We start from the raw sequence: 17,798 nt of genomic DNA, 5'->3' as shown, positions 1-17,798 counted from the left end.
CGCAGGCAGAATATTCAGTTTCAGATGCCTCCAGAAAAGTGTCTGCCGCTGCCGGCTGATCTGTTGGTGCGGTTCTTCCGCTCGCTGGACTCCATCGGGCGTAATCGTTGTCGGCGGGTGTGTCACGCGTGGAACCGTCTCCTCACCACCGAGACCTACTTTCCCGATGTGTGCGTGTCTCTCGGCCATCCCGATTACGGTGTTTTGACCCTCGCTAATCACGGTTTTTGTTGGGCGGCCAACACCTTGCTCAAGTGCCTGAGTAACCGCACCACGGTGGCGATTATCATGAATGTCAGTGGAGAAGGATGTGAACAATTAGCCGCTCTGATCGGCAGGGTCCTCACACCCGAACGGATCCCGACACTGGTGTTTTATCGCTGTGGGTGGTGCGAGATCTATGGCGGTTTGAACCGTGTCGTGGACAAGGTAGTTTGCACCTTAAGAAATGCAAGATGCGGCAAAGTGGTGTGGAAGGAATGCGAGATGGATGATGGCTTTCTAACAGCCCATGTAGCGCAGTATACATTTAGTGCCTCATCGAGCGAAGAGTTAGACCAGGAGCTGTGGGATCTCTTTGAGAGGAATCTCGTTCTGCCGAAGCCGCTAGATCGGTCCGGCGTATCAACCTGCATCGCCGGCAGCCTGGGTGGCCAATCCTCTAGGCTAACGGCACGGGAGATTGCGAAGGTAAATTAGTTGGTTACCTCGGTAGAACGCAACGGTAGACACTTCAAGGAAGTATGCCGGGAGAAAGCGATTCAGGTGCATGCACGGGAACTACCGCTTCCGCCAAATGATCTGTATACACTGGCGTGAAAACCGTTTGTTTTCGCATTCTCCGGTTCGGGAGTGGAAAACTTAATAAAAATTCATAACCCAAAAAGCTTGAACGCAGGCAGGTGTACCAAACGCTCCGTTATGGACAGATCTCCAAATTTTGCACCGGAACGTACCTACATACTCCATACCTACGGACTATGGAGATTGTTTTTAAACTCTCCTTAAGGTCATAGCATCTTCGTAAATTGAAATTAATTTTCGGAAATTTTACGAATATTACTGTGTAATTCGAAAAAAATTATGCAACTCTGGTTCGGTGCAATGATCCTCTTTAGACTGCTCGTGAGCGAGTTTAAGTGCAAAACTTGCAGAAAATCGGCTCCATAACGAGATTATGGTGCACCTCTTTGCTTTTGAAGTTTCTGCAGCATTTCATCGATAATAATTCCTGAACCAGATCTTGCTCACAGATGCAATTAGTGCGCCAATACACACAAACCATTTGGCTACAGAATGTGATGAAACAGTGCAGACAGGTGTTTGGGAGCGCGCGAAAGCGATAGTTCCAGAGTGCGTGTAGCCGGTTTTAGCGTGCCGGCACATCTCTTTCAATACCGTTGAACTTTTCATGGATGGTTGTGATTCTTTCAGGCGCTGAATGAATACCAGAGCGCGGATCCGCGCCAGTCCACGCATTACCGACGGCGGAAGTGGACGGAGGCGACGATCGGCGGTTTGGATCCCGATCAGCTGACCACAGTGACCGCAGCGGTCTTGAGCTTAAGCTATCGACTGGGATGCTGAATTCAGTGGATTGTTGATGCAGACGAAGGCACTGTGACAGCTGAGTAAAGCGTGCATTACGTTTCAAGAAAAGGTCAAGCCTGCACAGAAAACCATGCATGTGCATCTTTCTGTTCTGCAAGACTACCTGCAAAACTACCTCTCTGTGCAGGACTACCTAAAGAATGCATAAAAATAATTTTAACTCACAAATCGTAAGCTTATGATGTCGTCGTCTGTGTGGTGAAATGTCGAGGTGCTGTGCTAAATAATTTTTTTACCACGAGATTTATCGTTTTCTCTTTTCGTTTCCTGCCATCGGGTGGCGTGAACTTGTGGAGCCAGTCTGGCTCGTGTGCGTTCAAGTAACAAAAATGTTGACATATTATGACGTTGTAGTGAAAGTCAACTTTACCTGAAGCACTGTCTATGGTAACTCCCCTGCCTGGATTCTGTTTAAAGTTGACTGGAACGGACTTAACATTTTTAATTTTTTATAGACCACACACTCATTACCAACAGATGGAACGGCATGTTGGCAATCTGTCCGGCATCAAGCGGCTACGTCGATCGTATTACTATGTTGCGCAGTTAGGCACACACTACACAGCGCCGTCCGTTGACTGTCTCGATCAGTTCGTAGCCAACGCCAACGGACCAATCCCGGTTAAGGAAATGGTTTTACGCGAGTGCGAAGAGAAAGGTCAAGACCAACGTTTACAATGTCCACAAATTTTTTTCTAACCAAACGATTCTGGGTGTAGACAATGTGCAGATTATTTTCGAAGACCACTTCTTTTGTCCAACGCTCAACGCTTCCAAATGGAACGTTGCCGATTACTTATTTTTACATGAGCGAATCGATAAACGTCACACTAGAAAAACGCTCTAGTCAGTAAAATCATTTAGCAATCTACATAAAACGAAATACCGATGGCAAAGTAATTGTCGGCCGATTGCGGCACAAGAACAGACAGTTCCGAAGGGACTTCAAGTCTGGTCGAACAAAAGAACATTTGTGCGCTAATATAAACGCTTAAGACAGATGGCGGCGGCGTGTCACGTAAAGGCCACCTCCACAAACGCAGGAGCAGCTGCAGCGCAAGCGGAAGAGAAGAAAGCGAGACTGTATTCTTACTTGGTTGGACTTTACATCTTCGCACCAATCGCGTTTGAAACAATGGGTCCATGGGGACCGTCGGCTATCGCGATTGTTAAAGAGCTTGGAAAAAGACTACAGCAGCATACTGGAGAATCCCGCTCCCACGAATTTCTGCGACAACGGTTATCTCTGGAAATTCAGAGAGGGAACGCGGCATCTGTATTGGGAACCGTTGGCGAAGCGGATAAATTTAACGAGATTTACTTGCTATAATTACGTATTCGTTTACTCATATTATGTACACAACAATGTAATGGTGCAGTATACTCAATAAAGCGTTAGAATAGCCTATTATGGCACCAAAAAAAAGACAGATCAATAGATTTGAGTAGAAATTTTCAAAACAGTTACACGGTGCACTCTACTGGTATAATCCTTTTTAACGGGTTATGATAGGGAGCCTATGTGCTGCTCGCTTACATTATTCACCTGTATACGGAACGGGCATTTAGGCTTTATGCAGTAAACGGTAAACTACGTCGCCATAATTGCACTATTTCACTCGTGATAGCATATAATTACTATTATACGGAAGAGGCACTGCCGCATCACTTGCAAGGACGAGTATGTATAAAGCCGCTGGAACTGCAAGTCAGCAGTTGTTCCCGGAGAAGTTAAATGGCTCACTGCGCAACACGCAGCCGGCGCGTGGACGGTTATTATGATGTCGCGGCTCGGCTTTAGCAGTTATACCGTGGATAGTGCACGATCATCAGTGCGAGCGTCTAAGTTGTTTTGACATCCACAGAAGTAAGCATTATGCCGCTACTGTGTGACAGCTTTGCTGCGGTAGGCAAACACGTTCACTGGCGCATACAGAGATCGGAACGGCGCTTTATAAACGGGATCGGAATTGCTCGGTGCAGCATCAACACTCTGCGAGCATCTTGACATCCACAGAAGTATGCATTATGCCGCTTCTGTGTGACAGCTTTGGCTGCTTTGCTGCGGTAGGCAAACACGTTCACTGGCGCAAACAGACATCGGAAGTTCGGAACGGCGCTTTAAAAAACGGGATCGGAATTGCTCTGTTTACTGAGTGTGAGCATGGCGTTATTCTACTATTCTTTTTAGTTTTCCTAATTACGGTTACGGAAGAAAGAATTACGGAAGAATTACGGAAGAAATTTCTCTGGAAACCGCTCATTTCATTGATCTCTTTGAATCGCTTTCGCTGCTGTTCGCTGCTGCCTCTGGACCCAGTTGAAAATTGCGTACTGGTCTGTACCTAATCTTCAACTGGGGAGAGCCAGCGGAGAATGCCCGTTCTGTCTAAATTGGGCGTCAAATGTTACTGGCTTGGTAGAAACTCTCCAAGTCGAATAGGTCAAAGGCTCGACGGCGCTGTGCACCAGGAGACTAGAGAGTAAGTATACCAGAGAGAGTGTAAGTCAGCAGTAAACACCAGACTTGGCCCATTTTCGCTTTTCCCACTTTCATCCCACCCCCACCTTCACAGTTTAGTTCCCAATTTCCCAGCCCAGCCCACCTCCGGCTGCTCAAATTTTCAGCCCATCTCACCTTTTCGACCTCATCTGCATCCCCATTTTTTACAGGCTCAACGCCGCTAATTTTGCAAGTTTTCCGCATACGATAGAGTTGGGCGAAAAAATTTTGGTTCTCAAGAAAATATGTTTACTTACTAATAAAATCCGCGCGGAGCGAGGAAAATTTTTGGTTTTTGGAGCTCGAATGGTGCACTTTTACATGCTCCTACCCTGAAAAACAGAAGAAGATATCAGCATTTTTTATTTTTATTTGTTTTCTTGATCCCATCTTTCAACAATCCCAGCCCATCTCACCCCATCTGTGACTCTTTCCCACCTCATCCTCATTTTCACCTAAAAGGTGAGATGGGCTGGGAAAAATGGGGAAAATTTTCACCTCACCCAAAGTCTCGGAACACCCAAAAGTTGTTCCGAGACAATAGCAAATACCAGCTTCGTAAGAACCTACTTTTTCAACAATTTCATTGCGCAATCACGATGTTCTGCGCTGGGCAGATATATGTACACCTGCAACTCCCTCCACTGAGCAAGCACAAATAAAATAAAAAAATAATTTAATTTATTGTCTTGTGCAACGGGACACTGTCCCCTCATGGTAGAGATGGCAACGGCTTAGCCGAGGCCGGCTAAGCCGCGGCTTAGCCGGCTATTGGCCAGCCGGCTGACGGTTTTTGCAAGCCGTAGCCGACGTCAGGCCGGCTGCTTAAGCCGGCTGAGACTTCAGCCAGCCGCGGCTTAGCCGGCGGCCGACTCGGCTGAAGCGGCTTGAACGGCGCAATTTTAGGCGGTAAAGATGGCGCCACCAAGTCACTTTGTGTCATATTTTCTTCGGCTTGCGCCTAATTTCTGTCGCTTTCGCTCGTGATATTGTTAAACTCGGCCGTCATGATGCCATTTCAGTAGCAATGACGCCATTAACTGTACACAATTATGAAATTTTAGCTCATTCAGACTCGGAATTCCCGAATAACCGCTGTTTTTTTTGCTTCAAAAGTTTTTAAAAACCGTGCTTTCATAACATAAACGGAACAACTTCTAATTTTTGATGATTTAACTGCACTTTGCAACGTTATTCTCAAAATTTTGCGAAATTTTTTTTAAGCGAGAAAATAAACGGCTTAGCCGGCCGCCAGCCGGCTAAGCCGGCTGGAAAATTTGGTCAGCCGCTCTTGCCGGCTAAGACTTCCTGCCGCGTTGAGTTAGCCGGCTAAAGGCTTCAGCCGGCCGTCAGCCGAAAGGTCAACCGTTTAGCCGGCCGTTGCCATCTCTACCTCATGGCATTTGACATTCCAAAACAAAACATGATAAACAACAAAGCTCACACAGAAGATGGTATTTTGGTAAAGAAGAATCATTAGAACAGTATAATCTATCCAAATTAAGTACGGCTAGACATACAACAGAAATCGTAAAAAGTAAGTACATGGGCAAGCACAGAAATCACATAGAAAAAAATTACAAGAAAGAAAATACCCATACGGTCGTGAGGAGAAGATTACGGAAGATCACATCTTGTTGGTTATGTGAAGTATAAGATATTGACTTACTGAACTGCGTGAAAAAGGAAATGAAGCGATCGCACTGGTGTCCATGCGTAAAACCAAAACCCACTTTTAACAAAAACTATGTGCGAATTTACTGTTCTTATTATTTCAACAAATTTTCGAAAACTTTCATATTCTTGTGGAAGAAATGGAAAGCATCGACACTTACGTACGTAATCGCACTATGGAACTTACAAATGAATATCTATGTAACGGTATCTTTTTTTTTAAACAAAATTGTTAAACCGACTCCTAGCAGCACGCAACCAATGCACTTAGTGATCATCCACAAGCGTTGTTGAATTTCCGTATACCATGATCGGTTAGGAATGGTTCAGAAGGAACTAATAACCTGAAATATGCCAAATTATTTATAATATCAGGTTTTGCAAAAACGTTTAACAAAGTCCAGTTTGCTCCAACAAACGGTATCCAGCGCATTCTTAAACACGTTCAGTGACGCGTAGTCTTTCTTATCCAGAGCAATTTCATTCCATAACTGAACCAGGCGATCTGTTAGGGAGTCAGAGGAAGAAAACAACGTGATCCCGCATAAAGTTGTAGGTGCCACTGTTATAGGGAACGGATGCGTCGACAGCCGTTTCACTGATCTTGTATGACCTGAATACAAGATAAGGCGGCAGCAGTTTGCTCATAGGGTAAGAAAAACCGCTGTCCCAGAGGAATATGGTTAAAGACAAGCTTGTAGACCAAAACCAAGCCACGTTTCAATCTGCACAGTTCAAAACAGTCCCACTTAAGCTCTAATAATCGTTCGTTAAAGCTTTCACTACCAAGATACAGAGAGTACACAAAACGTTCTAAGCAGCGCTCTGACTTGTCTCGGCAAGTTTTGTTAGCGGGGGCAATGAAATGGCAACAGTAATCAAACGATGTGAAAACCAACGACTTATACAGCTGAATACGAGCAGCGGAATCGGCTTTTCTGAACGCGACATTAATCCAGCGAGTTTTATTACGCAGTTTAGTCACCAAATTACCCGTATTATCTTTGAATTTTAAACTGCGATCAAGAAGTACGCCCAAGTATTTCACACATTCAGTTTTAACTATCGCATCGCCATTGAGATAGTAATGAGAATCACAGTTTGGAGCTCGTTTTTGAGAAAAGGAAACATGAAACGATTTTGCAGCGTTGAAAACGAGTTTGTTACGACGTGCCCAGTTCACTACTGCAGTAAGATCTGACTGTAACGCGATTTCATCATCTTTTGACATTATGGGTCTGTAAAGGGCTATGTCATCCGCAAACAATAGTAATTCGATATTATAAATTAGCGCCGAAGGTAAAAAATTTAGTACGCAGATAAAGAAACAAGGCCCTACATTTGAGCCTTGCGGTACACCACTGGTGACCTCTTCAACTTCCGATACACAGCCATTCACAATTACACACTGCTTTCTGCCCTTCAGATAATTGGAAATTAGATGGACTACTTGACGCTGATCCCAAGATTAATTAAAGCATTTAAAATAATGTGATGATCACATTTGTCAATTGCTTTCGAACAGTCCAAGAATAGCGCATGCACTTCAACATTATTTTCAATAAAATCAGTTGTGGATTTGATAAACCAAGAAATCTGAAGTTCACATGAGCGCTTCTCCCTCTAACCGAACTGGTGGTCTGTTAATTGATGATTCTTTTTAAGAACATTACGAATATAACGTTCAAAAATTTTTGAAACAGGGTTTAACAAGGAAATAGGCCGATAATTCTGGAGATTGGTTTGATCTTTGCTACCTTTTGAAATAGGAGAAATGTAAGAAAGTTTTCATCGTTCAGGGTAACAACCTTCATTTAGCGCTGCAGTGAAAATCATTTTAAGTGGTCTAGTAACTGCACTGGCACACACTTTTAAAAGTTTGGTCGTTATTTCGAATGGGCCAGTACAGTACTATCTACAGTTTAGCTTGCGCGTCTGCAGACAATGGCCATAGTGGTGCCATGTTCATGAATGAATGCCGCCGGCGAAAGGTTTACGGATCCGGCAGAAAGGTTAAAACTTTAAAGATGCCGCCGGCAGAAAGGTTTACGCTGTCAGAAAAAAAGTTAAACGCTGTCAATTAAAAAAAAAAGGTTTACGAGCTAGCGAAAAATGTTTACCAAGCAATAACTATTCTGCCAGAGTTCGGCTGAAAGGTTTACAGTTTATTGGATTCCGATCAAAGAAGCGGCGCAAACCTTCCTACCAAAAGTCGGCAGAAAGGCAAATGCTGTGTAAAGCTTTTTTATTAACTTGTAAACGTTTCTGCCGGTGGTATCTTTGTTACATAAACCTTTCCGGCGAAGAGCGTATACCTGCGGTCGCTGCCAATGAAAAAGGTTTACGCATCCGGCAGAAAGGTTTAAGCTTCGAAGGTGCAGCCGGCAGAAAGGTTTAGGCAGTTCGGCAGGAGAGTTTATGCGGCTTCTTTGATCGTAAACCATTAACCCGTAAACCTTTCTGCCGGTGACACATGTTGAATCTCTAGACTTACGGTACACGTTGGAAAACAAAACAGATGAAGCAGCTTTCTCCCGTTCGATTATACAGTTTCTTGCAGACTTCCTTCAACAAATTAACTGGCGCGTTCTTTTGTCTAAGGAACCCGGTGGACTTAAAATACCGGTCCAGTGGAATGGGCAACTCATACTGGTCTCTGCTTAGCCGAAGGCTACCGCAAAAAACGAGCATGCCTGACCAATGGCTATCGTGAATCGTGTTCCAGTATCACATTGAAAATACCAGTACCAACTACCGATACAAGTCAATGGTTATGGAACTACGGCCTTACTCTCTGTAAAAGGACACAGGACAGGGCAAAGTTGGTCAGACTGGTATATGAAACGTATATGACCGGTCAGCAGCAGCATTTGACTGGACGAGCAGTCCACATGCAGAACAGCATCTATATGTGTGCGTTTTGCCGTTTTCCTATGCTACTGTAGGTGATGGTCCACGTTTGTTTCGCAAGTCATTGTCATATTTCAGGCGAACGATGTTTTTTAGTGCCAGACGCCAGCGGCACATGGAAGGCAAACCAATGCTGAGTAAAATTAAGTGTCAGTAGCGCAAAATCAATCTCTCGGAGTTGGATTATTCTGAAGATATACGTTTACAATCACCGGATAAGCACGAACCGCATCATGCCTTGTTACGGTGACTGGAGTGACGATGTCACGCGCTGGAACGCCGTGGACGTTCTCCTCGACGACGGGCTGCTGCAGCACGGTGAGGTCGTTAACGTAGCGGAAGGTGGTCTGATCATCGACTTCCAGTTTGCCAACCAACGCGCCCAGTTTGTGGAATATGAACGGGTTTTCCAGTTCTCGTTATTTTTCGCACTTTCACCCCGCATCGGCGAACCGCGGGACGTGCAGGTCCTGCAGCGCCGCTATCCGGACGGCGCCTGGATGTGGTACCCGGGACGGACCGAACATTCCGACCTGCAGGACGCTAATCTAGTGCAAGTGCAACTCCCCGGGGGCGCCGTCACACAAGCGGTCCCCCGCGGTCAATTACGCAGACCGCCTTCTCCCGTGCGTTTCAAGAACCACTGCCTGCGGAAAGGTGATTTTGTGGTTCGATGTTGTCCGTTGCCCACGGGCTGGGTCAACGCATCTCCGTTGATTCGGCAGATCTTCAAATATAATTTATACAGAAGTTACCGTGTGTTGTTTACCTCCGTGCTCAGCCAGAATATGCTTTATTTGCAACGTTCAGGGCCCCATCCTCTGACATCACCGGTAGTGGTGAGTCACTTTCCTCCTCTTTTTATACCTCAGTGATGTACGAGTAGTTTTAGCCAAACAGTTTATTCGCTAATAACTACTGGCAAAAAGCCAGCGCCTCATGTATTCTAGAGAGTAGAGACTGAAATCACTAAACTAATGACATGGGATACATTCAGGACACCACTTTGAATTTTTAAGTAATTACTCTGTACTACTTTAGTATCTATCAGCGCAGGATTGTTGTAATTTTAATTGGATATCAAGTAGTGTACCGGCGCCTGCAATCATTGTTATCATTATTAAGTTAACTATTGCCGATTAAAGATTAATTATTGCCCGAGTAAATACAGTATAAATATGTATACCACAGGCACAGTATCGCAGTTAAAAGATGTGTGCGTATCATTTCAACTGCTTACGGTCAGAAAAAATGTTTGATCCTGCAAACTGGCCTCCTAACTTCTTAACATCGGGGTGCGTGAGTGGCTGCTCGTTCCCAAGGAGGCCCAGCAGTGCCCAGTCTGTGTTTACTATTTAAATTTTGAATCATTTCAAATAATTTCTACCTGCGCAAGCTTTTTTTGTTATCTAAATTGACCATAGGAGTTAAAGGATCGATGTAAAATTGACGAGCACTCTCTTCGTTGTTTTAGGAAAGCGTGTACAACATGGCACGGGGCGAGTTTGAACGTGGAGAATCGGAAATACAGAAGCTGCTACACCGGCAGAACATTCAGTTTCGGATACCTGCAGAAAGGTGTCTGCCGCTGCCGGCGGATCTGTTCGTGGAGATCTTCCGTTCACTGGACTCCATTGGGCGTATTCGTTGTCGGCGTGTGTGTCACCTGTGGAACCGTCTTCTCAGCACCGAGGCCTACTTTCCCGATGTGCGCGTGTCCGACGCCCATCCGGATTACGGTGTGCTGACCTTTTCTTATCATGGTATTTACTGGGCGGCGAACTGCTTGCTGAAGTGCCTGAGCAACCGCACCAAGATAGCGGTTATTATGAATGTTAGTGGAGAAGAATGTGAGCACCTGGCCGCTCTGGTCGGCAGGGTCCTCGCTCCGCAATGGATCCCGACATTGGTGTTCTACCGCTGTGAGTGGTGTTGCGCAATCCCTGGCACTGTGGACCGTGTCGTCGGCAGCGTTATTGGGGCGTTGGGGACGTTAACATGCGGCAAAGTGGTGTGGAAGGAATGCGAGATGGCTGAAGACTTTTTAACAGCTCATGTGCCGCTCTATACATTCAGCGACCCATGGAGCGACGAGATAGACCAGGAGCTGTGGGATCTCTTTGAGGAGAACCTCGTTCTGACGACGCCGCTAGACCGGTCAGTCGTATCGACATGCATCGCCGACACCCTGACTGGCCGATCCACCCGACTAGCGGCATCGGAGATTGCGCAGGTAAACTGGTTGTTGGTCGCGTTTGGGACGCAACGGTAGATACCAGCAAGGAAGTACGCCGGGAGAAATCCCTAAATTCAAATGCATACACGGGAAACTGCCGCTTCCGCCAACTTATTTGCGTACACGGGCGTGAAAACCGTTTGTCTGCGCATCGTCTGGTTCCGGAGTGAAAATTATAAACTGATAACCCGAAAAGCTCAAACGATCACAGGTGTACCAAACGTTTTGTTATGGACAAATCTCCAAGTTTTGCACCCGAACGCACCTCGGGACTTCGTACATAGGGACGATGGGGGTTGTTTCTAAAGTCGCCCCAAGATCATCGAATGTTTCTAAATAAATTTGATTTTCAGAAGTTTAAGGAATAATTTTGTCACTTGATTAAAATGACACAAGCCTGGTTCGGTGTAAAAGTCATCTCCATGTTAGAAGCTTATCTGCGTTTACAAACAAAACTTGTCGAAGATCGGTCCATATTGAGAATTCTCACATTCCGGTACACCTGCTTGCGCTTAAGGTTTCTGCAATATTTCATCTTAACACCCGAATCAGATTTGTACGTCCACACAGGCGATTGGTACGCCGATGTACAAAAACCATTTGGCTACAGAATGGGTGATGAAACCGTCACTGCGTACCGACCGCCGACCGGTGTTTGGAAGCGCGCGAGAGCGATAGTTCCCGCGTGCGCATTTGTACGGTCCATTTTGGCAATATGCACCGGCACATTTTCTTCAGTGTCGCATCAAAGTTTCCATGGATGGCTGTGATTCTTTCAGGCCCTGAATGAATACCAGAGCGAGGATCCGCGCCCGACCACTCAGTATCGCCAGCGGCAGTGGACGGAGGCGACGATCGACGATTTGGATCCCGGTCAGCTGACCACACTGACCGCAGCGGCCTTGAGCACACGATTGCGGTTGGGTTGATGAATTGCTGATGCAGATACAGGCACTGTTACGGCAAGTAAACGGCAAGACATCACGTTTAACTAAGAAGTCAATTTTGCGACAAAAAGTGCCTCTCTGTTCAGCAAGACTACCCGTAAACTAAACTAAAATCATTTTAATACGCTAGCGTTAGCTAAGTTTTTTTAACTTCGCCGGTAGGAGCAAGTTTTTTTAATAGCACAGATGTGGATAATTTTGCCCGATTTAGTAACGCGATTTTGTATGCACTTGCCGTTGCAGGGAAGACCAGGCCGATTGGGTTGGACATGTCGACGCAGTTCACGTGGAGACGTGGACACCCCGACTTCTACACGGAGAGCGGGTTTTTCGTTGATGATGGTCGTCGTCGTCCGGGGGCGAAATGTTGTGGAGTTTTTGTTGTTGTTAAGTTGTCATTGCCACGAAAATTTTACCGATTTTCTGGACTGTTGTTCAAGTATTGTAACTGTCTAGTGTCTACTATGTCTTTAAACAAAAATAAAACTGTCGGAATGGGGAGCCTCTGACCGGCGCCTGGTAAGTAAAGATTTAACACTGTGCAAGTTGTTACATTGGGTTGCTCGGAAATCTTAACGCAGTACTGAGTGGGAGAATTGTGTCATACGAGAGGTAGCGCACTAAAACGTTTATCACGGCATTGTTACACTATCCTGATCGCTTCCTTGACAAATTAGTGAGTCGCCGATGTCCGCCGTAAACCGTAAAACGGGCACCGCTTTTAATCGAGAGTACAGAGTTAGACAGAGCGTGTGTCTAACGAATTTCTGTCTGCTCCCTTGATTAAATGCGTTTTACGGCGCCCGGTCGCCTGCCCAGGCGGACTTCGCCGACTCACTATTATTAGCCCGCGGATGCGAAAAATGCCCGAAGAGGAAAAAGAGAAAATTCCTGCTGTAGTACCAGGTGGGAAAGTGCACCCGGCGACCCGCTCACGGAATGGCTGAAGCGCACAAAAACGATACGAGTAGATTTAGTTTTTTGTTGAAACGGTGGGTTTAGTAATTTTTTACCTTTCCATCCCGGTGTTTATTAATGTGGTTAAGCACGTGTGGAAGTTTGGAAGTTTTGAACTTATGGTTTCGGTTTCCGGCCACAGGAAGGCCCATATCTAATCATAAGTTATAAGTACGGTACTATAGTACGTGCGCGTCGGCGCGACTTATTAGCGTCCATTAAATGAGAAATACGTTTGATAAACTTTACATCTGCATTATTTAGCCACAATTATATCATTTCCATGATTAACTGCTTATCATTGCGACGCTTATTGCTAGGGCTGCACCCACAAACGAACGCAGTAGTCAGTTGCACACACCACGCATATCGCGACTTCCTGCAAGAGTGTGGTTCAGTAAATCCAGTGCTGCCTTCTTGAGAACAAAACGGGATCAGCGCACTCATGGCTACCAATTCCGGTTTTGCCGACGGCAGACCACAAAGAGGTTCATCTGTACGGACGGCGATGCTGTCTACCCAGTTTAACAAGACAATCCAGGACATGCGCAGCAATCAGATTCTGTGCGATGTGGTTCTCAAAGGGATGGACGATGCAGGCGAGGGCATTCCTTGTCATCGCAGTATTCTCAGCGCGCACAGCTCTTACTTCCGGGCTATGTTTTCCATCGGCTTAAAGGAGTGTGTTGAAGACGAAGTCCGTCTACAAAATATTCCCATTAGCATCCTTAACACGTTAGTCTAATATCCGAACTAATCTGATTTCACGAATCTGTCATTGCGTTTTCACAGGTTGCATTGTGCTGCAGGTTAATTGACTACTTCTACTCATTTGAACTCGTAATCGATAACAGAAACGTCCACGAAATCCTTGCGGCAGCCATTTTTCTGGACGTTCACACCTTACCCGACACGTGTTTCGAATTTATTGAGCAGCATCTGGATCAAGCAAATTGTGTGAAAGTATTTCGCTCGCTTCATTGTCAGACGTTTAGGCCAAACCTCTGTGTTCATGCCGAAGATTTGTTTCTGCAACACTTCGTTGAGATTTCGCACAGCGCAGAATTCCTGGATCTCGATAAAGATAAGGTTAGGCACAAATACAGTTGTGAAAACCTTGCGGTTTTTTTTCGCCATGAAGTTCTGATAACCTAACAACGAACAGGCGTTAACCAAGGCAAGGCAGAGTGTTCAGCTTGTTATTGAGATGTTCAATTAATTTCTGGAGTAGGTGATGGAGGTTCTTGTTTCCGATGATTTGTGCGTCGACGACGAGGACGTTGTTCTGACAGCTATTATCCGCTGGATAGAACACGACCTTCCTACTCGGCGACAACAGTCGTACGAGATTCTGCAGTCGATTCGGCCACTGTTTTTGCGTCCGCCATCGATTCAACGCTTTATCCTTGCTATGGTGAACGCAACCAACGATACAACTCTTCACAAGCATCTGGATGAGTCTGGCTATTTACATGATCTTCCAAATTCGCAAGGTGATGCCAGTTCCGGAAAAAGCCGCCCTCGCATCTTATACGGTATTTAAATTTTTGTCATATAAGTTATACGCGCCAGGAATATTTTTATTTGCAGTTTATTTATCATGCAATCGAAAAATTTCTATTTGCGGGGTCAGTTTGCTATGCGCCCGAAAATTTGTCGGAAAAAAACCGTTATCACTACTGCACATGTAATAATTACTCTATCGCATGTCAACGGCGGTATGTAATCGTTCTGCCGGAATCCGGCAGAATAGATGGCGAAATCGGCGGAATGGTAGATGCTGCGTAAACTTTCTGCAAAACTGCATCAACCTTTCTAAAAATACACATCAACAATGATACGGACTAGATTCTGTTTCATTCGCTCAGCCCAAAAATTTATTAAACAGCTTTTGAACTTACTGGTTAGTTACTTAATCTGTTAGACAACTTCCGTTAATGAAAACGACCGTACCGTTTAACGAGATGTTATATCGCTTTTACTGTTGGTGTAGTTGTTGTGTTGCTTCTAGAATAATTCTGGTAGGCTGAAAGATGTACAATAGCGGTAGCCAATTTCTGGGTGCGATGCAACCTGAACACCCGCTATTGGTAGGCATTTTCCGTGCGCATAGCAATTTGACTATGCGCCAAATTTTCGTGGAGCACAGCACTTTCGTCACATTTTTGGGCAGTTATTTCGTTTTTTTACTAACCAATATGCTTGATAAAAGGGAGGGACGTTATCGTGTGTGCCGGAGGTGTGAGCCGGGAATGCATTGTCCGAAACGTTGATTGTTTCGACCCTGCTAATCTGATCTGGACAACACTGAAAAGCCTACCACAAAGCGTTTGCTACGCTGGTCTTGTTAAACTACTCTAGACAACGAGAAGATCCTTTTGTGCGGCGGTTACCAGAAAAGTGGCTCCCAGAAAGTGACTTTCAAGCATGTATATGTATATGACCCGTTTTCAAACGACTGGGAAGAGAAAGCGGGAATGCAGATGCAGCGAGGTGCCCATGGTAGTGCACTTCTTAATGGGGCAGTTTATGCTATGGGCGGGAAACAATCTGGTGGTGAAGTCTTACAAACGGCAGAACGGTACATTTATTCAGCCGATCGATGGGAGGAGGTTGCGGATTTGCCCATCCCACTTTTCAGTATGGGTGTCGTGCCGTTCAAAGGCCGGATATATGTGTTCGGTGGACGGACTGTAGCTGATAAAGTTTCCAACTCATCTTTCTGCTACGATCCGGTTGATAACGCCTGGTGTCAACTGGCAAACTTGCCCACACCTCGTTTTGGTGCCACGGCATGCGTTAGCCCAAAGGATTTGTTGTACCTAATAGGTAACCAATTTAGTAAAGCGGCATTCGATGTTTTTCATTAATTGGTTATGCGTTTCCAATATTGATTTAGGTGGAATCAGTGGTGCCTCTGCCAATCAATCGATCAGTGGAATCAATCAATATAAGGACCTAAGCTGCCTTTCGTGCGTGGAAGTGTATGATACTAGCACAAACCAGTGGAGCCCAAAATGTAAGATCAATCGTTCTCAAGCATTAATCGGTCAAATTAATTCTCTTGTGTTGGCGCTGTTAAAAATATTGAGAAACTGCTTAAATGATTCGCAGTTGTTTGTTTCCAGGCAGTATGAACAAAATGCGCAGCTACCCCGGAGTCACGGTTGCGAACGGCAAAATTCACGCATTAGGAGGCTACGGCTTTGAATACGAACGCTCTGTTGAAATATACGACGAAACTTCAGATGCATGGGTTGTGCAGGGTAAACAGCTGCCGACTGGTAGAAGCGGATTTGGATGTGTCACACTTCGCGTCAAGAAACCATGAATAAAATGTAAACGACGAGTCGAGGTCATTTGCAGCACAGCTTTGCCTAAAACACTGGGTACAAATGTCATTAGTCGATAGTTATCGCATCCGCATGATGTATCTGTACAGCATAATGTGTCTGTCTGGAGCGTTCGCCTTTCGATGTGCTGAAAACAATGTTTTTCGTTCGCATTTCCTCATGTTCTTCAGAGAATAGCTTAATTGTAAAAATTCATTGAAGTCAGTATGTGACCTTTGGACAGTACCATGTCTTAACTTGAGAAGAGCTGCTGCAAAGAATTTATTTGTGAAGGGAAATGTTATCGCTCCAAGTTTTGTACTAAATTACGGTACCGGTACCCAATACAGTGTTCTATTGGCTCCAAGATATCGCGGACAACTGCAGCTTCCGCAAGTACGATAATTCAAATTTACTCCAAATTTAAATACTAAAAAAAAGGTAAGGATAGTAGTACGTATATAAATGGAGGAGATATTGATGCACCTTACTGCCTAATGTCTAAAGACACAAGAATGCGAAATTGAGTACGAGTGTTCTATGAATAATGTCCGCAAACCGCATTAGCCACGGCTCGTACCATTTTTCTGCTTTCATTTGAATGTTTGGGCCCAATACCCTTTCAACCAACTAAACAGCCACCATAGAAATACGAATGCGAATGCGTATGACGAATGACCACAAAAGCACAAGCAAATAGCCCACTCGGAAGGGAAGCTCAAAATAAAGCAGAATAACGATCCGCTGTTCCCGTTGGCGTCCGTGGGATGAGAAAAAAGCGATGTTCAGCAGTGCTGACAGAAGCATTTGCGGGGATAGCCCACGCAGTATCCATCGCTCCGCTGGATGCAGTAGGCGCTGCAGTCGGCGTCCTCGCCACAGGACGGTCCACGCACGCAGCACGCTAGCCGCACCATCATGCGCGCGCCCGTGCCGATTGTCGGAACAGCTTCGTCGGGCGCCGGAAGCGCGGTAATCACGGCCATGCACCACAAGAGCATACAGACTATCCAGATGGTGGCAGGTAGCACACCTTGCGCAGCCATTGCTACATCAGTCACACAAGGGACGGAAGCGGTGCACTGTGTAGACTGGACCGTCGAGTACACTGAAGCTTATAACTCGGCGTACGTAAACGATATGGATTGTCAGCTTGCGGTGAGGGAGCTGCATTTTAGCAAGGTTTTCCCCGTGTGTGTGGTTTGGCGATCATATCGCTCGGCAGATCAAACCGTTACACAGGCATCGTGGGACAAACGTTGTGCTAACGCGAGTACCGACCGGCTGCTCACTACCGTAATTACTTGCTGATTATGTAATACATGCACGCTTGTCTCAACAGAAAAAATCTGAACGCAGAAAAAGTTGTAAAACCGGCGTGTGCCTCAACAATTATCGCACACATAGTGTCCTGGATTGCCGATGCAGCGGGCCGTTGCAGCCTGGCGTGTCCGGCAATAAGCGGCGCACTCTTCGTGGCTGGCCCACCGTTTATTTCCTGAACATACTCATGTATACCACGGAGGAGTGCTTCGTGCCGGTGACACTGGCAGCCGGTCTTTATGTTTGCGCATGCGGTAACAGCATCGTGGTGATTACGTTCGTACATGTGACGGTAAGAAGAATCC

General features: G+C 45.6%; 1 protein-coding gene across 3 annotated transcripts; it reads left to right on the top strand.

Annotated features, from left to right (window-relative positions):
- The first annotated feature begins 13,207 nt into the window (after window positions 1-13,207).
- Window positions 13,208-16,475, top strand: LOC129583058 (kelch-like protein 2). Of its 3 annotated transcripts, none has more exons than XM_055474757.1 (5): window positions 13,208-13,573; window positions 13,648-13,927; window positions 14,070-14,373; window positions 15,738-15,857; window positions 15,967-16,475. In XM_055474757.1, exons 1-5 carry the CDS (start codon window positions 13,284-13,286, stop codon window positions 16,167-16,169), a joined length of 1,197 nt encoding a protein of 398 aa, XP_055330732.1. In that variant the 5' UTR covers window positions 13,208-13,283; the 3' UTR covers window positions 16,170-16,475. The 3 variants fall into 3 exon arrangements, with proteins under 3 accessions (XP_055330732.1, XP_055330734.1, XP_055330733.1); XM_055474759.1 differs by having other exon boundaries at window positions 15,971-16,098; XM_055474758.1 differs by lacking the exons at window positions 15,738-15,857; window positions 15,967-16,475 and adding an exon at window positions 15,051-15,515.
- Window positions 16,476-17,798: the final 1,323 nt, after the last annotated feature.

The sequence above is a fragment of the Paramacrobiotus metropolitanus genome, unplaced genomic scaffold (assembly GCF_019649055.1).
Source record: "Paramacrobiotus metropolitanus isolate TYO unplaced genomic scaffold, Prichtersi_v1.0 Parri_scaffold0000009, whole genome shotgun sequence".
NCBI lineage: Eukaryota > Metazoa > Tardigrada > Eutardigrada > Parachela > Macrobiotidae > Paramacrobiotus > Paramacrobiotus metropolitanus.
This window is presented reverse-complemented; position numbering and strand designations above follow the sequence as displayed.